We start from the raw sequence: 23,252 nt of genomic DNA, 5'->3' as shown, positions 1-23,252 counted from the left end.
CCACCATCACCAAAAATCTTACCTAAGACTTCAAGTAGATCATTAGTAAATGCCTGAAATGCTGGGAAAAATTCCTCATGTTCTTCCAATTTGTTGATAATGCTTTTGAAAAAAATGCACAGTTTACACTAAATTACTAATTTAGGGTTCTTACATCTGATTGAAACATTTTTCAAAATGGAAAGAAATTGTCCTGTTAATTTAAATATAAATTTGACACTCATTTAGTGCAATATTTCCTTTTTGATTTTTGTCCATCTCATATTACTTTCTAAAACAAACCAACAAAGAAAGTGTTAATATCTGTTCCAAAGCTAAATTAATATAACATTCCTAATATGTGAAACTCCATTTAGCTCAAAGATTCTAACAGACTATGAATATATAGCATTTTCTTAAAATAACTGACTTTTATATCTAGCATTTATTAAACATTAATTGTCAACAGTCAGTAAAACTGGGGGGAAAAGAAAACGACCTATTGTGACATGTTCCTTTAAAAGCATGAAGTATGAGAAAACTCAAGTGTCAGATTAGATAAGGGTTCTTCTTGGAAAATTTGCAGATTATAAGGAATATGTGGTATATATATATGTGTTCTCCTTCCCCTATATTGCAGTATGAATTCTGAGGAGGGGAAGAGTTGTTTTAAATATAGCTGTAATATTTCAGTACCTCTAAAAAAAAAATCAGCTTTTATATTGGATGCCTAGCTTTAAAATAACATTTATTTTCTAATGAAATAAATATACTCTTTATTCAGTGATCTATGTTAGTATACCAAAAATAGGACTTGCTTATATATGAAGTTGCTAGCTAGGTTTAAATATCATATACCTAAATTCCCCTGGGAGCAGGGTTTTACCAATAATGTTGGGAGTCCCATCCTATATAAACTTACAGGCCATATAATATATTTTTATCTTGAAAATACTTGGTGTTACCGCCATCCCTAAGGGTATAAGATTGGTTTAGAATGTCAAGTTGTTTAAAAGGTTTTATTCCAAACAGGAAAAATAAATAACTTATGAAGTTTTAAAAGTCTTTAATTTCATCGCTCCAAACATTCCAGCTCATACTTTGCACACTTTCAAAATAAATACCTTTGGAGGTCTTCAGGTCCCAGTACCTGCATAACCTGTTCATTGATATCTTCATTTACCAGTCTACACAATTTTCCAACTGTGTCTACTAGCACACACAATGAGGCCGAGCTATCTGCCAAAGAGAAATAAAAAGGATATTTAAAAATGAATATTCAAAATCATTAAATCAAACACTTTTTGCTTTGTCAATTTTTTTACCTACTTTTGGTTGACTTATTAGAAATACTTCTTAAATGGGGGTCAAAAATAATAAAGGATCATTACCTAATTCTAAGAGTTCTTGGAGGTGTCTCACTGCATTGTTCATTTCTCCAAGTCTAGTATAAACTTCATTCATTCGGGGATACACTCCATTTAAAGAAGGGACATCAAATAATTTTTGGAAATGAGAAACAATAGCTTGCAAAGTCCGAAAGTTTGGCATATTTCTGTCCTGTCCAAAGGGAGAGAGAGACAAGAGTTTACATCTTACAACAATCCCAAATCTTTAATAAAAACTTTAAAAAGATAGAGTTCTAAGGAGAATATACCCATATCATTATCAGTAGTTAAGATTAATATAAAATGTGAGCATAGTTAAGATTAAAATAAAATGTGAGCATTTATGTATTAAATATTTACCTTTTCCTTATTTTCAACTTCTTCCAACATAGTGTCTACTATGAACAACAGATCTTCAACTTTGATACCTTCATTTTCATCATGCTTCTTCACACTGTGCCAAGGTACCAGTTCCAAAGATAGTATTTTCAAGGACTTATATAAATCCTTATAACCAAAAGAAAAAAATGGTACTATGATTTTTAAGTTTCCATAATACTAATAAAACTATCCAGACATATTTAGTATGTATATTAGTTATTATAATTATTTTTTTTAAATACCATTATCAGTTTAGAAAAAGTCTATTGGGTTTCGCCAGGTCAACAACAAAAAAATCCTGAAGCTATGAAATAAAGAATACATAATAACTCTATAAAGAAATGTTAACCTTCCATGCACAGACAGTACTGGTAAGAGTAGTGCCTGCTAGCTTTTCATCTAGAGAATAGATTGGACATAAGGTCAATTTTGAGAGAAAGAAAATAATTTAAAATCTGAAGAGAAGATAAAAACCAATTAAAATAGAATGACAGATAAGACATTCCATGTGAAGAGAGAATAAGGACCATGAAAATCTGTAGCATAGGGATACCAAAAGGAAGGAGCTGAAGGTAGAACCACCAAGGACCCAGAAGTCCAAGGGGGATCCAATATAGATTTTCAACAAAGTAACAAGCCTAAAAATGTCTTGCTTGGTAGAACAACTTTAGAGGAGGCAACCCTTATAGTAATGGCAACATCAAATAGGTAATAATAAAAACAGGTATGTTAATTGCAAGATGTAAGTTTTAAGTAACCTAAGCCTTTTTCAGTTTCACAGTTAAAAAATTAAGTCTGGTTCTATTAATAAAGCCTATAGACTCCAATAGATTTTCAAAAGGTAAAAAGAATATTCAACCCCTTACCTTTAAGGAAGTCAGCTGATCTGCCCACATTTCTATTATTGGAATAAGATGCTCAAATCCACAATCTTGAACAAAATCTTTATGAAAATGCTGGGCTCCTCCTTTGCTCTGTTTATAAATTATTATTGGAGCTCTTGGGTTGTGAATAATTGAATTGATGCTACACAGGACCTTTTAAAAATAGTGTTTTTAGTTAAAATGTTTATCACAGTCCTTTCAAAGTGATACATATTAAAAGGTGGCTTTATCTGTCAACAAAACATCATGTCCAGAGTTAATTTCAGTATTAAGAACATCTTTAGGGCCTCCCTGATGGTGCAAGGGGATAAGACACAACCTATGAATCTATCCACAACCATTGCAGCACGAGTTCGATCCCCAGCCAGGGAGCTACCCACATGGCACAGCAGACCTCTCCTGTCTCGCCCACTGGTCCCCTCAGCAGTGTATTTCATCAGTCTGCCTGTTCTGTTCCCCGCTCTGTCTCTGGAGAATCCTCTCACCCCCCACACACACCTCTGGTTTGTACCCCAGTTCTTGTATGCATAAATAAGCAATTAAAAAAAAAGAACATCTTTAATAAGAAATAAGATTGACACTTGTATTGTTTGGAAGTACAACAGTTTCACCAATATGATTAAACATATACGTTCTTTTTTTTTTTTTTAAAGATTTATTTATTTATACAAGCACTGGGTACAGTCAGAAGAGTGGTAGGGTAAGAGAATTCACCAGAGCCAGAGCAGGGAGCAGAGCAGGCAGAAGGACCGAAGTACACTGCTGAGGGGAGCAGCGGGCAGCAGGAGAGGTCTGCGCGCCATGTGGGACCTTCCTCCGGTGGCCTGGGAGCAGCCAGGGATCGAGCCGGCGCTGCAGAGGCTGCCGGCAGCTTCGCAAGCCAGCGCTCAACCGCGGCGCCACCAGAGAGACCCTAAACATATACGTTCTAATGAAAAACATAGGCTGCAGAAAAATCGACATATATTTTTAACAGATTTAGATTTGAAAGTAGTTTATGAATAATCTATCATAATCCACATAGGGAGAATCATCATTCAGAATCCTTATCTAGTCTCCACATTTCTTATTTCTATCTCCTCCCGTTTAAAACTAAGTTAGATGTTAAAGGGGGGATTTCCTGTGTCTTCATAGCTTCAGCTAAAGTTCAAAGTAAGAACAGTGATACAGGGCCTCCCCTGGTGACGCAGCGGTTGAGCGCTGGGTTGTCAGGCTGCCCACAGCCTCTGCAGCGCCAGTTCGATCCCCGGTCACCAACGAGGGTCCCACAAAAAATTAAAAAAAAAAAAAAAAAAGTATAACACATTCTAAAGACAAGTCCTGGAAACATCATGTAGGTTTTGCTAAGAGTTAATCTTTGCAAAGCATATCCTGGATAGCCACAAGCTTATCTAGGAAAATGTCAGATTCGTTAGACAGGATTCACTAACAAAAGTGTTTTTTAAAGGAATTGTACAGCACTAGTGAGTGAAAAATGCCATGTTTGTGAGAACAAAGAAACAGATCACACTCCTTTGCCACACTGTTTGAACTGGTTGGATGATTGAAATTTTGACTGAGATTTGAAATATGTTACTCCCAATTTTCCATTAAGAAAATTTTGAAACATACAGAAAATAAAAATATAAACATTGGATTAGTTAAGATTCTGAAGAGAAACAATCAGGAGGATGTATTTATTATAATAAGGAATTGGCTCACACAGTTATGAAATTGACAGAGCCCAAAGATCTGTAGTTGCCAATTTGGAGACACAAGAGGGCTCATAGTATAATTTCAGTCCAACTGTCAGTAGTCTCAAGACCCAAATTTGTGGTTTCAAATCAAGTAAAGGCAGAAAAGAAAGAAACATCCCAGCTAAAAGGTGGTCATGCAGGCAGAGTTCCCTCTTACTAAGAGTTTTTGTTCTATTCAGGCTTTCAACTAACTGGGTAAGACCCACCTGCATTGGGAAGGGCAATCTGTTTACCAGCTACCCTTTCAAATCTTAATCCTGAAACAACATCCTCACAGACAGACCCAGGACAATTTGACCAAATATCTGAGCACCTCATGTTCCAATCAAGTTGCCACATAAAATGAAGTATTACGAATATCCATATAATCATGACATGGATTCAACAATTGTTAACATTTTGTTATATTTGCTTGGCTCTATCTACCTATATGTATTTTTAGCTGAGCCACTTGAAAATAGATATAACATTTTACCCTCAAATACTTAAACATGCATCTCTTAAAATTAGGCAAATTCTCCTACAAAATCACAAATAGGAAAATTAACAGTAATTTCCTAATGCCATCAATACCTGGACTGAACTTTAAATATCTAAATGTACAGTATGTGAGTGACTACAATACCCATGCCAACTGATGCCAACTGATATTAGTTCTACCTTATATATCACCCAAGAAAAGGAGACCCAAAACAACATGTTTAAAGGGGAAAGAGTAAAGCCATTTTCTATTTACCACCAAATCCAGTCAATTTAATAAACAGTTACACTATTATAAATAGTATAAAGACAAGTTACCATTGTGATACACATAACCATTGTTACCTTGAATCATTGCTCCTACTCATACTTCAAATTATAACTCACAGGTCTCCCATGACTTCAGATGTTTACTGAGGACTTTTTTTTCCGTTCAAGAGAGTATATTTCACTTCTAATATATTTAAACATTTTTATGAAAAAAAAATCAGTTTCCCTTCTACTGAATTATTATTGAGAGCAGAGCATATTCTTACTTATATCTAGCCACACTCTGATCACTGGCAACAAAAGATAGTCAACAATGATGAAATGGCAAAATGAACTAAACAACTCCCAGAGATGGGAATTAAAAAAAAACTCACAAAATAGTCTTACCTGATTCAGAAAGAGTTTGCATATACTGAGAGATTCTTGATACAGATAAAAATATATTTTAGGGGTCATCATTAGAAAAATAAAAAGAATTAAGACAATGAACATCCTGAGAAAAATAAAAAAGAAATCTCAAGCAAGTAAATGTCAGGTAAAGAAAAGAAACAAGAACCAAGAATAAAAGCTAATCTATGAGTTGGTCTTAATGTCAGTTATACTGTGTACATGAAAGTTATCTAAAAACATTTTTTTTTTTCCAGAAAGGTGTTTAGACCTAATATGAACACAGCTATAATAATTAGAAAAATGTTTGGGGAACATATTTATGAACAACTAATCTTTGACAAAGGAGCAAAGAATATGCAATGGAATAAGGACAGTTTGGCCAATAAATGGTGCTGGGAAAACTGGACGAATACATGCAAAAGAATGAAGCTAGACTACTATCTCACACCCTGCACAAAAACCAACACAAAATGGATAAAAGAATTGACATAAGACCTGAAACCATAAAATATCTAGACTAAACTTGTTTGCATATAAATGTTAATAGTACATCTCTATTCTCTGGATTTCTACTGTCTGTTATACTTTCTCCTTTTATTTATAATCCTACGTGTTTGGGTTTTCTCCTTTTTTTTCTTTGTGAGCCTTGTTTAGGGTCTTGTCTATTTTCCAAAGACCAAGTTTTGGTTTCATTCATCTTTTTGGATTCTCTTTTTTTAAATCTATTGTATTTGTTTCTGCCTTAATTTCTATTATTTCCTGTCTTCTACTGGCTTTTGGATTTTTTTGTTGTTACTTTTTCTAGTTCCGCAAGATGAGAGATCAGGTGGTTTCTTTTGAGTTATTTCTTGCTTCTTGATATGGGCCTGTATTGCTATATATGTTCCTCTTAATACTGTTCTTGCTGTGTCCCATATGTTCTGGAAAGTTGTGTCATCTTTGTCATATGTCTTAAGGATTTTTTTTTAATTTCATCTTTGATTTCCTCATTAACCCAATGGACTCTCAGCTCAGCAACCAAAAAAAAAGACAAACTCATGCCATTTGTAGCAACTTGGTTGGAGGTGGAAGGGATTATGCTAGCTGAAATTAGTCAGAATGAAAGATAAATACCGGATGGTCTCACTTATATATGGAATATAGAGAAACCAAACAAAAGGTCAAGAAAAAGTCAACTGACCATAGAACTAAGGCATACAGCAAAGGATGAGGGGCAAAACAGGGGAGCGGTGAACACAAGGGAATATGGTTATGGATCACAGGTGATACAGTGGTGGGAGAACTATGAGGACTTACAGTGATGCAAGAAAAAAATTTTAATTAAAAAAGAAAATAGATTTATATACTATTACTACTGCCACTACTACTATTACTAATTCCAACAACAAAAACAGTAAAAAGGAAAATGACTTAAGGAACAGGGGAAAATGACAAAATCTTTTAAAAAATCAAACATTTTATTACCCTGCTTTGAACTAAGTCAATTCTCTTTTAAAGGGTAAGGTAAATTCTAAATCAAGTTATTAGCTGCAATGTTTTTAGCCAAGTAGGTATGTCATCACAAGACAAAACAGAATAAGCACACACAAGTACAGAATATTAGTATTCCTTACCAACTGATGATTTATTTATTACACTGCTAGAGAAACCATGGTTCATTACAAATACCAGTCTCCTTGCTCAGTTAGTACCTGAAAGTATCTTTGGTCAAGTAGAGCCTGATGCTGGTTATCTTTGTTGAGCTCATCTTTTTTCTCTGTGTCATCAGTTTTATTTTGATGGATAAGATTCTTTAGTCTAAAGGGAGAGAAAAATCAAGGTAACAAAAAATGTTTTCCTAAACACTTGGATTAAGATGATAAACTAAAACAATGACCCAGATACTCTCCCAACCAGTTTTTAACATACATGTGCACATAAACATAATTTATTTTTTAAATTTTAAGCCATGGTGACACAGGGGTTAAGTCTCAGCACGATGAAGCGATCCCCAGCCAGTGCAGCATGAGTTCGATCCCCAGCCAGGGAGCTAACCCACGTGGCACAGCAGACCTCTCCTGTCTTGCCTGTTGCTCCCCTCAGCAGTGTATTTCAGTAGATCTACCCATTCTGCTCCCCACTCTGTCTCTGGTGAATCCTCCCACCCACCCCCTGCACCTCTGGTCTACACCCCAGTTCTTGTATGCATAAATAAATCTTAAAAAATTTTAAGCCATACTGTCACTGGCAAATAAGATCCTGTCAATAGAGTAGCATATATTTGCTAGCATAATTTAGAAGGAATCCCTGAAAACAACTGATCAGACTAAAGAGGAAAGTTCTAACCACTCCCCAAAACTGACAAAAAATAGAAGAGGAAAGAACAACAGCAAAGAATGGAAGCAATTTCCAAGGTGCTCTTATCTTGGAGGCCATAGGGAGAGGAGCAAGTAACAATGGGCAGGGTAACTGGTTTGGATACTATAGAAGCAAAAGATGTATAGGTTGATCCTTCCTTTTCCATACTCCACTTGTGCAAGAAAGCAGACAATGATGCCTGGGCCAGTCAAGAGAAGGCAAGGAAACCCAAGAATCCTTGTCCCAAGTGAAATCAGAACTCTGAGAGAGCCTCTTTGCCCAGAAATCTGTGTGTGAGCATAGCCATGTAGCATCTCATTCTTCTCCAAATATCTCTAGAGTCAGACCATAACAGACATTCTTCCTCCTACCCACCATGCCTTTGATAAAAGCAGCCTCTTATTAAACACTTCAAATTAGCCATCTCAAATCTGAGTATACCTATTAGTTTACTACAGAATCCTGATCCATTAAACTGACTCCATGACTAACAAGCTCCACATGCTATTTGAAAATAGAATGGTAATATAATAATATAATACTCCATCAGGTTAAGTGCTGCTAAAAAACAATCACTGGCTTCCCACTGCTTTGTGAACTCGTTTTCACATTCGACTAACTGGGGTTAGCATTCAAACTTCACCATGCCATTAGTCCTAACCCAATATTCTTCCTTTCTTACTATTATTCTACAATTAGCTGTTCAAGTCACTTGTACTGTCTTTTATGTTCACTCAATTACTATTCTCTGCTTTTTGGTGATTATATACCAATATCAAATTAATAGAATTAGCTCCAAAGAGTCAAACTCCTTCCTCTAATAGACATGGAAATCTCACAATCCATTTTCTACTTGACTTCTACCTAATTACCATACTCACTTATTTTACAGTTTTACCCAAAGGCAGTGCCAGGAGCATATTATCTAGAATACAAAAGGGACATAGAAAAGCCAATATGGTCTCTAGTGGAAATACAAATAAACTGATATATTTGAATTTAAATGTTATTCTTATCAATGAACTGTTTGTAAGTCTGATTACCAAATATTACATTATGATAAAATTTTAGCTATCAGTGCTATAACCTAAATATATAATAGCATGTACTATCTACAGTCGCTCTGAGAAATGAAGTGTAAAAAGGAATAAAGAGGGCTTCCCCGGTGGCGCAGCGGTTGAGCGCTGGGTTGCGAAGCTGCCCGCAGCCTCTAAAGCACTGGTTCGATCCCTGGCTGCTCCCCGGCCACCGGAGGAGGGTCCCACATGGCGCGCAGACCTCTCCTGTCGCCTGCTGCTCCCCTCAGCAGTGTACTTCGGTCCTTCTGCCTGTTCTGCTCCCCGATCTGGCTCTGGTGAATTCTCTCGCCCTCCCGCGCTTTTGACTGTACCCAGTGCTTGTATAAATAAATAAATAAATCTTAGGGGAAAAAAAAAAGGAATAAAGATCCCCTCATTTAACAATGCTTGTAACATATTGGGAACCTGATGATAATTACTATTTATTGAAACCTCTACACAGAAACCCAAGCATTGTACATGTATTAATTTACTTAATCTCACTTTTTCTAAAGTTACAGAAAATAAGAAATAGTAAAAGCTAGGGTCTCGTGGGAAATTAACTTTTGGTTCACATAGTCTCACAGTAAATAGCTGCCATACCATACTATTCCTGGAAAAAAACTTTGTATTCTGCAAAACTATACACATGTAAAAATAACTGAACTCAGGAAAAAAGTTGTTAGAAATCAAGCTATTTATAAGTGATAAAGCTTTGCAAGTAGAGAACAATAACTGGTACCTCAGGAGATAAGTGAGATAGCTCAAGTATATTTCCAGGTTACGAGAGATATTAAAAATGCACATGGGCCTCCCCTGATGGTGCAGGCGGTTGAGCACAGCATTGTGAAGCTGTCCGCACTTCCGCAGCGCTGGTTTGATCCCGGCCAACCAGCAAGGGTCCCACATGGCACGGCAGACCTATCCTGTTGTGCCCAGCTGCTCCCCTCAGCAGTGTATTTTGTCAGTCTGCCTGTTCTGTTCCCTGCTCTGTCTCTGGTGAATCCTATCACCCTCCCACGAATCTGGCCTGTACCCCAGTTCTTGTATAAATAAATAAATAAATAAATCTTTTTAAAAATAAAAAATAAAAATGCACAGACAACAGAGCAGGAATGTTGGTTTGAGGATGCCAAGACCATGCAGACATGGAGCTCCCAGTCAAAGAAGTTGAGATTAAAAAAGGCAGGGAAGGAGGGTCTCCCCTGGTGGCGCAGTGGTTGAGTGCCTTGCTGCAAAGCTGCCCGCAGCCTCTGCAGCAACAGTTCGATCCCTGGCCGCCAGGCAAGGGTCCCACATGGTGCGCAGACCTCTCCTGCCGCCTGCTGCTCCCCTCAGCAGTGTACTTTGTCACTCTGCCTGCTCTGCTCTCCCCTCTGGCTCTGGTGCATTCTCTCGCCCTCCCGCACTTCTGATTGTACCCAGTGCTTGTATAAATAAATAAATCTTTAAAAAAAAAAAAAAGGCAGGGAAGGAAATACAACTTGCCTCCAGCCTACAGTCTGTCTAACACTGGGCATCACTAAGGAGAAGGCCTGGTTGAAGTTCTTCATTCTAAATTTTTTTAAAATAGAGTTAAAAGGGCAGTTGCTATGCACTAGTGAAGCTGTTTGCCCTAATAGTAGTCAGTACTGCTGGCAATTCTAACCTTTGTACCCTGGAAAAAAATAACATGTGAACAATGCAACTTTTATGTTACATTACTAATCATTCCCCTACTTTCCAATTGTACATGAATTAAATGACATTTTAGAAACCAATATTGAAGCAGAATACTCTGTAGTAAGATATGTGCTACGGTTGTTTTGTTGTTTCCAGAAGGCCATGAAAATCCTCTAAGAGTGGTCTAGGGTCATTCTTCCCAAAAACGTTCAAACAGGTTTTTTCCAAAATGTCCAAAGTAGGCTTTTTCCAACACATATTATCTTAGTTATATAGAATTAAGGTCAATCAAGACTCTGTGGGCCTCAGAAAAAACCTGTTAACTCAACATTAATGCAGATTACCTAGATTTAGGGGCCTCTCCAGAAATAACATTTTGATCAGAGAAACCTCTCATAATGCAGGGCAAACATCTAGAGGCAAGTTTTTGTCACATGAAGTTGTCATCTCTTTGGCAGGTGAGACCCACTCCTCTCTCCTTGATAGCACGGGTCCCCTATCTCCTATTCCACAACACAGGATATAAACCTCCAGTTTGTCCCATTTACTTTAGTATTTACAGCCATGTTATTAAGCTGGTCTTCTCTCCTACTAATCTGTCTGATGTTGATTTGTTTGCTTCACTAGCTGGAAAAGAACAGAGGGTTTAGGGATTTTCCCCTATGCACCAACAGTGGTTGAGGCATAGTTTACAGACACAGCCAACAGCAACAGCTGTGTTTCTTCTCAGATCGTAGGAAGCCCATAAAATGCAACTTTCAACTTAAAATATATAGTGCTGTTTCGTTTTCTATAGCCATCTTTATAACTTTCAATAACTTTTAACTGTGTCTTCGAAGTTTTTCCATGATGTCACAGTGACCCTCATTCTGGAGATGAGAAATGAGCTGCAAGTGGAAGGCCAATTTTGCTGTTAAAGTATGCTAATTTAGCCACAATGATACCAAACACATGTGTGCATCAATGTAAGCCTCTCAAAGTTATATGGTCCCTGAGTTCTTACCCCCACATTCCTAGGATTTTTGAGTCAATTAGTGACCAAAAAAAAAAAAGGTTGGCAACACCAATGCCACAACTCTGAAGGCAACTACTTCTCTGGGAGCGAGGTCCAACTCCATGCCAAATGCTGGGTGTTATCTTTTAGGTCCGAATCATAGGTAATTACAAGGGCTATGCCTGGAAGGTTTCCTGGAGAAAGGTTCATATACCAGACACATGCATAGCCTATGCACAGCAATCTCTCTAGAGGGAGTTGCTGTCAAGGTACTCAGCTCCACTATCTAATGCCACCCCTACCCCTGGTCAACTATCCTCACCTGCGTTTCTAGCCCTAACCTTCATTCTGAGGCTTCTTTATTGGGGGGCTCTGAAGGAGGCATTTTTCACTTCTCCTGATGAGGTGGTCATAACTAAAATACTTTCTCCACTCTGACTCAGTAGTTTTCCACTCCAAGCCTGCCCCCTAGGTCAATGAAACAGAAGTCTTTTGTGCAAGATTTCTAGTTAGCAAGTTGTTTCCTCCCATCTGTGCTGCATGTCACTGACTAACCCATGCTTGGTGCCACTCCATGAGGGAAAAATGGAACACTGAAGAGCCAGCCTGTAGGGTAAAGAAAATATCAGGCTTTTCTGCCCTCCCGCCATCAGGATAGATGATGGATCCTTGTCCTGAATGCATGCCTGATGGCGGGCACCTGGAATAGGGTGTGGGCATAGGTAGATGGGATTCAGCTGAGCTAAGACTGTGCTTTTAAGGGCGGCGTCACGGGGACGCCAGCAGCAGCAGTAGAAGCCGAAGCAGAAGCTGAAAGAGAAGTCAAGAAGCAGCAGAACGAACGCCAGAGAGTCCAGATAAAGACTTGCTGAAAAAAGAGCCAGCACCCCTGCCTGCCATATGCCTGGTGAACCCCAATAAAAAACCTGCAAAACCACCGAGGGTTCTAGGACTCTCTCCTTTACCCCTTCTGCATGAATCATAGAGATCCTGCTCCGTGTCCTTCTGCCATTACACAGCCCTTTTCTTTTTGGCCTTTCTTATACTACTACACTAAGTAAATAAAGCCTTGATTATTAACTTCAGTTTGGCTCATTGTCCACCTTTCACCTGCCACCTCAGCATCACAGGGTAGCAATCCTAGGGTAGCAGGACTCTGATTTGGTATTCTCCTAGCAAAATATAAATACTGTGGAACCTACTTTTAATCAAACAGATTCTGTCTTGTCTCTGCCATGTTGAGAATTCTGGAGGAGTTACTGAGTTCAGTCTGACCCTGTTTTCACCTTATCAGTAACTAGGAAAGAAACAAGGGACCATCTGTTGATTGTTACAAAAGACCCCACACTGTACTTTTTTTTGCCTAAGATTTTTGTCAACCCATCATAAAAAGACAAAAGAACCGAAACCAAAAGTTTCAGCACAAATGACCCAAGCTCAGCTCACTTCCTTGCTTAGCCCTTTAAAACTTCCTATTTCCTAACCTTGGTAAAACTGACCCTTGGTTGTAGACCCAAATCCCTATTCTCAAATAAATGCTTTCTTAATTACATTAGTCAGATTATTTCTTTGTCAACAATACCACTGAAGGAGGAGATGGAATTAGTGTAGTCACTTTGGTCATCTAGCACAGGCAGATTTATTTGATCACTTGCTAGCAACAGAATTTTATAACCAACGTTTTTGCAAATATTAATTCAAAATGAAGAGTCCACGTTTTCCCATGTTAAAATAATCTCCTTTGATACTGAAGGTTGGTTATTTGAAAGCTAACTACAAATATAAAGAAAAAGAAATTTTTTCCTGATTTTATAAAAGGGAATAGACTTTCACCTCCTTATATTTCCTTTGGAAAACTTGCAGTAGTAAATCCCTTCTCTATCTAAGAAGTATATAGATCTTTTTAAAAGCTAGACTAATTTCTGGTCAATTTCACATCCTGGGATTGTCTTTCTTGGGAATCCTGGAACCATTCCTTTGAAATGTGAGTAGAAAGGAGGACAGTGGCCTTATAGCTCTACTATATGGAGGTTAGCCTAGGCACCTGGCTCTAAGTTATAACTTCCTTAAGTTTAATTTTTCCTTTGGCTAAAGAATTAATATCTATGTAATTACTACTGCCTGGTAATAAAAAGGGTGAGATTTTCGTATTTGCAATCTCTTTAGCAGATTGTCCACTAATGTTCATTATAGTCTACTGAATGTCAATTCACTAAAAAACTGTTTCCTTTTCCCTTCTATGTGGAGGGTTCCTTTTCCCTTCTATTTGGAGGGTTCACTCCAAATATATATATGTGTATGTGTATGTATATCACAATACTGCATGCTGCTGGTCACAATTTCCTCAACTAAGCAATCAACAACCTTGCTTTATATGTGTTAATATTTAAAGACATCTTATTTAAAATTATTGACTCATTAACATAGAACTCAGTGCCAACAACACTATAACTCATGCCTAAATGAAGCTTCTGTAGCACATGTATTTTCTCTGTAAGTTACATCACAGTATCACAGTCTTCTTGCAGTAGAACACTAGATAGCAATTCAGCACCACTTGGGGACCATCTTGGAGAAATTGCCAACAAAAAAAAGCACAAAAGTGCAAAAAAAAAAAAAAAAAGGCCAAGTGATACTATGACTACAACAAGGATGCTCATTTATAGTGTGAGAGCTGAAATAAGAGATAAGAGGGGCAGACTGTCCTCTGTAGAACAGCTGGAAATGTGTGCACTGGGCATATTCACCAATAATTGTGAAAGTGTAACAAGTATTGATTTAGGGTTAAAAATAAATGTTAGCAGGTAGGCAAATTTACAAATATGGAATCAATGAATAATGAGGACTGACTATATATCTCTATGTATGTGTAAGTCCCTGCATGTATCTTTGTGAAGTCAGTGAGATTCCTTTGAAGGAGGATTAGGATATGCAACTCCAAAACATGCCACATTGACAGGACAAATATTTTAAGCTAGAAGGAATCTGAGAAAAAGCAAGTACAAGAAAGACTCTCTGACCTCCCCCTTCTCCCCTGAAGCAGATCATAAGACCCTCATGTGACAGATGTCCTCCCTAAACTTAGAGGAAAGGAGAATCTTTATCTCTGAAGACAGAGGGATGCCAACAGGAGTCTGGGTTTCCCCTAGTTTACTACCCATTGGCTCTCTTTTTATCCTATCATGTTTTTCTGCAGCTTTCCATTCATTAAATCCATTGAAAAAATAAACTAGGGCCTCCCCTGGTGGCGCAGCAGTTGAGTGCTGGGCTGCAAAGCTGCCCGCAGCCTCTGCAGCACCAGTTCCATTCCTGGCCACCGGGCGTGGGTCCCACATGGCGCAACAGACCTCTCCTGCCACGTCCGCTGCACCCCTCAGCAGTGTTTCGTCACTCTGCCTGTTCTGTTCCCCGCTCTGGCTCTGGTGAATTCTCTCACCCTCCCATGCTTCTGACTGTACCCAGTGCTTTATAAATAAATAAATAAATCTTTAAAAAAAAGAAAAAAACTAAACCATTTCTTCAGATTTTCACTTCCTTATGAAGGCTCCCAAGTCACATAAAATTTATATTAAATAAATGTGTATCCTTTTCATTATTTATCTTTGTCAGTTTAATTTTCAGGCCCAGTCAGGGACCCTATGAAGGATGAGGAAAAGTTTTTCCTATCCTACAGCTTGTCTTCTGAATTTTTACCTCCCTTAATTTTCCACTTCCCAGTTGTTTCTTGACCAATATTCCCCATCTCGGTTAATACACCAGCAGCTATCTAGTTATTCAGGCCTTTTAAAAATAATTTTCCGGGTCTCCCCGGTGGTGCAGCGGTTGAGCGCTGGGTTGCAAAGCTGCCCCGCCGGTTTGATCCCCGGCTGCTCCCCAGCCACTGGAGGAGGGTCCCACATGGCGCGCAGACCTCTCCTGCCGCCCGCTGCTCCCCTCAGCAGTGTGCTTTGGTCCTTCTGCTTGCTCTGCTCCCCGCTCTGGTGAATTCTCTCACCCTACCGCGCTTTTGACTGTACCCAGTGCTTGTATAAATAAATAAATCTTCAAATTCTTTAAAAAAAAAAAAATTTCCCCCCTCAATGCCCATATCCAATCTATTTTCAAGTCCCATTAGTTCTTTCTCTAATAATCCCAAACACTTTAACACTAACCTCCACTACTGCCACCTTTGACATTGTCACCACTATCTCTTATCCACACTCAAATAGCAACTCAGCCACTATTTTTTTACATTTAATACTTATACTATGGCATTGTCTTGTTTTTTCATTGTCCTTCTCCCTTCATATAATCTCCACAAAGGCAGGGATCTTTCCAACTTGGTTTACCATTGTAACTCCAGTACCCACAATGTCAAGCAGAGAGTAAGTAGAGGCACTATAGGTAGCCAAAATGTCATGCTATGGTAAGAAGGGAAAATATATTAATTGAATGGTGCATGCATCCTTTCCAAACACTCTACTTTTTTTTTCAGTTTCTAATCCACACTATCTTAGTTTAACTCAGTATGTAATTCCTGATGTCCAAAATACTTGCCTCTCACTATGGCATGTTAAAACATGAGGACCAATTTTTGAAACTCCTGAGTACATGATTTTCAAAGTCAAAAAAGGTACAAGTGGTAGATATGAATGGCTCACTGCATTCATTCTGGTGCTTTTAAAGTGCGATGAGTCTATATACTATTCAGGTCATAACTACTTTCAACAAAAATGTGGGGCTTGTCATCTTTAATTTCTATGATTTTCTTGCAATTCCTCCAGGACTTCCAAAGCTTATCTTCTAGTTAAAATCTTTGCTTTTTATTACATCAAACAACCACTTTTTTCTTGTTCTTATTTAAGGTTATTATTTAGCCAAATCCAAGGCAACAAAAACTTTTTTAACAGCCAAATTAGATATATTCCTTCTAATGTCATCTCCATCCATCAACCTATAATTTTAGGATAAGCATGAAGTGAGCTGACAGGTTATGAAAATAGACAATAAAATATAAAACTCAAAGCTATAACTGGTAAAATATAATTACCTGGTGCTTTTCATAAGGGCTTTCTCCAGCTTCTTTACCTGATGTTTATAAAGTCTTAATTCATGTTGTGTGGGCCTGTAGAAAATAAATCAAATTGAATGAATTTATTGATAAAACTATAAGGATATTCAATAACAACAGAGTATACCATGCTACTTTCATAAATATGGTTATTAATCTTAAACTATTTTATAACTGCTAGTGAAGTGTTATAGCTCACTATTTCTTTTGTATATTCTCTACTCAAAACTTTTCAACCACTTTTTATCTTGATAATGAACTAATTGTTTTTAATGAAATATTTCAAATGTACAGAAAAGAATATAGAGGTATTATAAAACTCTACAGTTTCATAAAAGCAGAATATTAATTTGTTTCAAATCCTTTTACCTATTTGTATACCCCTCATTTTTTCATTACTTTCCTTCCCATTCCACAGGTAATCCCTACCATAAATTCACTAGTATTCATTCCCATGAATGTTTTAAAATACTTACTCTACACTTATATTACCATAAATGTACATATTATTGTGACAAGTTTTTAAACTTTATGGAAGTAGCTTATACATATCAGCCCCCTCTCCATTAAAGTATAAATGCTATGCAAAGCATACTTTTTCAGTCATTGTATTATTCCAAAGGATAGTGTTAAAGTTGTTCAATAAGTGTTTGTTGAATGAAAAGTCTCAAAAATGATCATTCCTTCTGATCACAAAAATCTACGAAGAGCTGGAGACTCAACAAAAACAAAGTAAATAATCCAGTAAAAAAATGGACAGAAGAGCTAAAAAGGAACTTCTCCAAAGAGGAAATGGTAATGGCCAACAGGCATATGAAAAAATGTTCAGCATCAGGGCCTCCCTGGTGGTGCAAGGGGTTAAGATGCAACCCTATGAAGCAATCTGCAGCCACTGCAGCACGAGTTTGATCCCCGGCCAGGGAGCTACCCACTTGGTGCAGCAGACCTCTCCTGTCTCACCCGCTGCTCCCCTCAGCAGTGTATTTCAGTCGGTCCTCCTGTTCTGTTCTACACTCTGTCTCTAGTGAATCCTCTCACCCTCCACACCTCTGGCCTGTGTCCCAGTTCTTGTATGCATAAATAAATAAATCTTTAAAATGTTCAGTATCACTTGTAATCAGGGAAATGAAAATCAAAACTACAATGGGATACCATCTTACACCAGTGAGAATGGCACGTATTAAAAAAACTATCTACAACAAATGCTGGCGAGGATGTGAAGAAAAAGGAACTCTCCTGCACTGCTGGTGGGAATGCAAACTGATCCAACCACTATGGAAAGCTGCGTGGAGATTCCTCAACCTGCTAAAGATGGAGCTTCCATATGATCCAGCAATTCCACTCCTAGGTATTTACCCAAAGGACACAGAAACATTAATTCCAAAGGGCACCTGCACCCCTATGTTTATAGCAGCACTATTTACAGTAGCTAAGCTATGGAAACATCCCAAATGCCCAAAAATAGATGACTGGATCAAGAAGATGTGGTGCATATACACCATGGAGTATTACTCAGCAATCAAAAAGATAAACTCACGTAATTTGCAGCAACATGGATGGAGCTGGAAGGGATGATGCTAAGCGCAATAAGCCAGAAAGAAAAAGAAAAATACCAGATGGTCTCACTCATAGCAAGAATTTAGAGACCTAAATAAGGGACCTGGAAAATGACTAATTATAATAAAGTAAAAATCAAAGTCAACAAGCAACTATAAACCAGACACACACTATTGTGGGGGTGGTGAGGTGAGAGAAGAGGGGGGGAAGGATTAGGGTCAAAATAAGGGGGGTGGGAATTGTATGGGGAATATAACCAAGATGAAAATGCATACACTGTGCAAAAATGAAAAATGATGTAAGAAATATATAAAATGAATTTTAAAAAATGATCATTCCTTTATTACTTAAGGATATCAATGCATAGGTATCCTTCTGTAGGTATAACATACATATAAATATATACACCTATATATCCTACCTACAGGTATCTCTCTCTATATATATTATATATAGATATATACAGGTATATCTCTCTATATGTATTAGAGAGATATATTATGTATAGAGATATATATAGACATCTGTATATAGTGTATATGCAATTATTATATATATATAAATATATACCTTTTTGTTGTATGCCATTTAAATGTTTTCTCTTCTCCTCCCATAACATAGAAATAAGATGAAGTAATAAGGCATTCTAAAGTAATCTGGGAATGGGAAACCTGCTGGTATAAAACTGATTCCACTCGATTTCTGACCCAATTTAATCTTCTTCAGTGTGGACTCCTTTTTTCTTACTTCCCTATCCTATTTAGACATTCTTGTTTCTTCCATCATGAGAGACAAGTGACTAAAATGAGAAGTATGAGGTCTCCAAGGTTAGTTTTACAGTAAAGGAGTTTGAATGATCACTGAATATCTCAAGAATTGATATATATTTATTTTCCAAAGGATAAGTAAAAATTACAAGTTTCTCTCACCTGGTTTCCAAAGCTTTTTGGAGATTCAGCTTTTCACTTAAAAGTACATCAATCTTAGAGTTTGCTTCCTTCAGTTCATTCTGCAATGACTATAAACACATTCCATAGAAAAAGTTAACTTTCCTAAGAGATTATTTTACTTTAATAGAAAAGTATTTATTAGTCATGCCATCCCATACCATTAGAAGGCCTTTATAAGTTGGTGAGGCATTCAGAATTCTGTAATCCTTTTCTTCTTCTGACTGACTTTCATCTTCTTTATATTGCCTATGAAAAGATACATGCATTGTACTTCTTATGAAAAGTCTTTCAGGGAAAAAAAAATCTAGCTAACAGAATTTAAGTCAAATTACAACAAGGGTTTAGAGACCTATATATTAATTAAAATTCAAGCCAGGGGCCTCCCCAGTGGCGCAGCGGTTGAGCGCTGGGTTGTGAAGCTGCCCGCAGTCTCTGCAGCGCAGGTTCGATCCCCAGCTGCTCCCCAGCCACCGGAGGAGGGTCCCACATGGTGCGCAGACCTCTCCTGCCGTGCCCGCTGCTCCCCTCAGCTGTGTATTTCGTCAGTCTGTCTGTTCTGCTCCCTGCTCTGGCTCTGGTGGATTCTCTCACCCTCCCGCGCTTCTGACTGTACCCAGCGCTTGTATAAATAAATAAATAAATTTTTTTTTAAAAAAATTCAAGCCAAATTTCCTACTTTTTCTTACAGAGAATGGTATTAGAACACACTATTATATATAAACTAAATATTAATATACTAATATTATAGTATGTATCAGTTCACTCCTTAATTAGAATGCAAGATCCATGAGGACGAGACTGTCTTGCTCACCACTATACCTCACTGTAAGAGTACGGGGCATAAGAATGGGGTTAAAAAAATACTCGGTGAATGAATAAACACGTTGTTTTTTTCTGACTAGTACTTTTAGATCAACAAAAAACATGAAAAAAATGTAAAGTATAAGTGGACAAAGCAACAGATTTAATAGTCCCAATTCAATTCTTGATACCACCATTAACCAGTTGTTTTCTGAATAGGTCAATCACTTAAAATTTGTTTTCTCACATGTAAAACAGAGATATTATTACATCTATCTCACAGAACTGGTGTGAAAGTAAATGAGATATTAAAATACTCAGTGATCTACAAAATGCTAAAAAATCAGCACTATATTTTTAATAATCCTGTTAAACTAACACTGGGCTCTTCTATGTAGTAACCAAGTTTCATGTGGGTAATAAGCACCTGAAATATAGCTGACTGAAGAACTAAACTTTTATTTTTATTAAAAATTAAAAACTGAAGCAGTGTAAAATATTTTTTCTGTTAAACACAACTTTATTATTTAGAACTATAGTCCTTCCCTTAACTGTTACATCAGGTAACATATTACCATTGTAACCTCCTATGCACTGGGAATGTGCATGGTTTGTAGTACTACATATACATACCACCAGTTTAGTCTCCTCCATGAATTAATTCAATTCAAATGATTTTTTTTGTAATATTGTAGTGCTTACTGAACACTGTAGTGGTCATTTATCTACTGTTGTTTATGGTGATACCAGTATAAATCAGATTTGATAAATTGATATACTTATTTTAGTTATAAGAACTATTTTTCTAGTTTAAAAAATAACTATGGACAGATTTTTTTTAACAGAATCAAATGGAAATAATGGCATCCAACACAGTATAACCCTAAAAAAAATTCCAAATGAATGCTATTATAGTTTGCTGTAAAACAGAATAAGAAACCCTCTGGTTCACAAATGACAAAAAGAAAAAAGTTAAACTGGACTTCAACAAAATTTTAAAATTCTTGTACTTCTAAGGACATCAAGAACAAAAAGTCAACCCACAGAATGGGAGATGTTAGCAAAATTGATGAAGAACTTGTATCTTGACTACACAGAGAACTCTTACAAACTCAGCAATACAAAGACAAATAATTCAATTAAAAAAACAAGCAACCTCTCAATAAAAGATATGCAAATTAACAATAAGCATATGAAAAGGCACTCAACATCTTTTTTTTTTTTAAAGACTTATTTATGCAAGAGCTGGGGTACAGGCTAGAGGTGCGGGAGGGTGAGAGGATTCACCAGAGATAGAGCGGGGAGCAGAACTGGCAGATGGACCGAAAGCACTACTGAGGGGAGCAGCAGGAAAGACGGGAGAGTTCTGCTGCGCCATGTGGGTATCTCCCTGGCCGGCCAGGAATTGAATCCACACTGCAGAGGCTGCGGACAGCTTCACAGTGCTGTGCTCATCCCGCTGCACCAACACTCAACATCTTTAGTCCTTAGGGAAATGCAAATCAAAAACACAATGAGGGCCGCCCTCATGGCACAAGGGTTAACACAGCACTGTGAAGCTATTTGCAGCCTCAGCAGTAGGAGTTCAATTCCCCCGTCTGGCCAGTGAGCTACCCTCATGGCACAAGAGACCTCTCTTGTCTCCCATTGCTCCCCTCAGCAGTGTACTTCAGTCAGTCTGCCTGTTTCCCACTCTGTCTCTGGTGAATCCTCTCACCCCCCCGCACCTCTGGCCTGTACCCGTTATTGTATGCATAAATAAATCTTTAAAAAAAAAACACAATAAGATACCACTTCAGTCCACTAGCATGGCTAAAATTTAAAAGACAAATAAGTGTTGATGAGAATGTGAAGAAACTGCAATCCCCATACATTGCTAGCAGAAATGGAAAATACAGCTTCTTTTTAAAACAGATTGATAGTTTGTTAAAATGTTAAACAATTAGTGTTACCATGTGATTCCACAATTCTACACCTAAGTACATATCCAAGAGAAATGAAAACATGGCTATACAAATTCTTCTAAACATGATACAGCAGCATTATTCATGACGCCAAACTAGTAACAACCCTAACATCCATCAACTGACAAAAGGATAAACAAAATGAAGAATTAGCCAATACTAGATTATTATACAGACATAAAAAGGAATAAAGTACTGATGCATGATTTATAATATGGATGATCCTTGAAAACATTATGAAAAGTAAAAGCCAGTCACAAATGATCACATATTGTATGATTTGAAATATATTGATGTAAAATGACTAAAACAGGAATATCCATAGGAAAAGTAGACTAGGCACTGTGTAGGGACTGCACTGCAAGGATGTGAAGTCACAGGGTAGAGGAAGTGGGGAACGATTGTTAATGAGCATGGGGTTTCTCAATGGGCTTATATACATGTTCTAAAATTGATGATGGTGGCACAAATGTGAATATAATACAACCATGTACAGTATACTTTAAACAGTGAATTAAGTGGATTATATCTCAATAAAGTTGTTTGTTTCAAGTTTATTATATAAAGATATTTTAGGAAAATAAACTGAATATGCAGAGGCATTTTCAGCAAATACACAGTGAATTTGATAAGTTTCTTGTCAACAATCAAAAAAGAATAAAAATTAAACAGTAAAATCAGAATTATTTACCTGACAAAAAATTTTTAAATGATTTTTTTGTAGTGTCTCAGTTTCTGATTTTGGCTAGCTAATAAACATTTTGAAGTCATACACAAAAAAAAAATTTTCAGATGAAATGGTAAATTATTTCAATTATAGAAATTTTATAGGAAAATTATGAGGAAACTGAAACAAATTTTATAAAATGTGAAAAATATTCAATTAAGCAAACAACCTGTAGGAAAAAAGAACCTTTCTTATATCAATTGACTCAAATTTGCAACTACTTTTTTTTTTTCTTTTTTTTTCAAGATTTACTTATTTATTTATTTATACAAGCACTGGGTACAGTCAGAAGCACAGGAGGGTGAAAGAATTCACCAGAGCCAGAGCGGGGAGCAGAGCAGGCAGAAGGACCGAAGTACACTGCTGAGGGGAGCAGCAGGCGGCAGGAGAGATCTGCGCGCCATATGGGACCCTTCTCTGGTGGCCGGGGAGCAGCCGGAGATCAAACCGGCGCTGCAGAGGCTGTGGGCAGCTTCGCAACCCAGCGCTCAACCGCTGCTCCACCGGGGAGGCCCTACTTTTCTTGATCTGTAGATGAATTGTGCATTCAACAAATACCTTAGAAAAGAGAGGGATTGGGGTCAAAATAAAGGGGTTGCAATTGCTTGGGGAATATAAAAATAAAAAAATTAAAATTAAAAAAA

At 37.3% G+C, this 23,252-nt stretch overlaps 1 protein-coding gene across 5 annotated transcripts in view; it reads right to left on the bottom strand.

Moving 5' to 3' along the window:
- The window catches only part of CEP70 (centrosomal protein 70), a 67,212-nt gene that overhangs the window by 12,057 nt on the left and 31,903 nt on the right, over positions 1-23,252 (bottom strand). For 3 of the 5 annotated variants that reach the window (XM_054700787.1, XM_037525903.2, XM_054700786.1), the window contains exons 9-17: positions 19,275-19,362; positions 19,096-19,184; positions 16,589-16,663; positions 7,200-7,305; positions 2,615-2,785; positions 1,728-1,874; positions 1,371-1,539; positions 1,104-1,218; positions 23-102 (exon numbers count right to left, since the gene is read on the bottom strand). In XM_054700787.1, the coding sequence (XP_054556762.1) occupies positions 23-102; positions 1,104-1,218; positions 1,371-1,539; positions 1,728-1,874; positions 2,615-2,785; positions 7,200-7,305; positions 16,589-16,663; positions 19,096-19,184; positions 19,275-19,362 (1,040 nt within the window). Of the gene's footprint in view, positions 1-22; positions 103-1,011; positions 1,219-1,370; positions 1,540-1,727; positions 1,875-2,614; positions 2,786-7,199; positions 7,306-16,588; positions 16,664-19,095; positions 19,185-19,274; positions 19,363-23,252 lie in introns of those variants that run through there. The other 2 variants (XM_054700790.1, XM_054700788.1) reach the window with 2 other exon arrangements.

Source organism: Talpa occidentalis, unplaced genomic scaffold (assembly GCF_014898055.3).
Source record: "Talpa occidentalis isolate TD23 unplaced genomic scaffold, MPIMG_talOcc4v2.1 talOcc4.4, whole genome shotgun sequence".
NCBI classification, from domain to species: domain Eukaryota; kingdom Metazoa; phylum Chordata; class Mammalia; order Eulipotyphla; family Talpidae; genus Talpa; species Talpa occidentalis.
The sequence above is the reverse complement of the archived record's forward strand: the minus strand, read 5'-3'. Positions and strand labels throughout refer to the sequence as shown.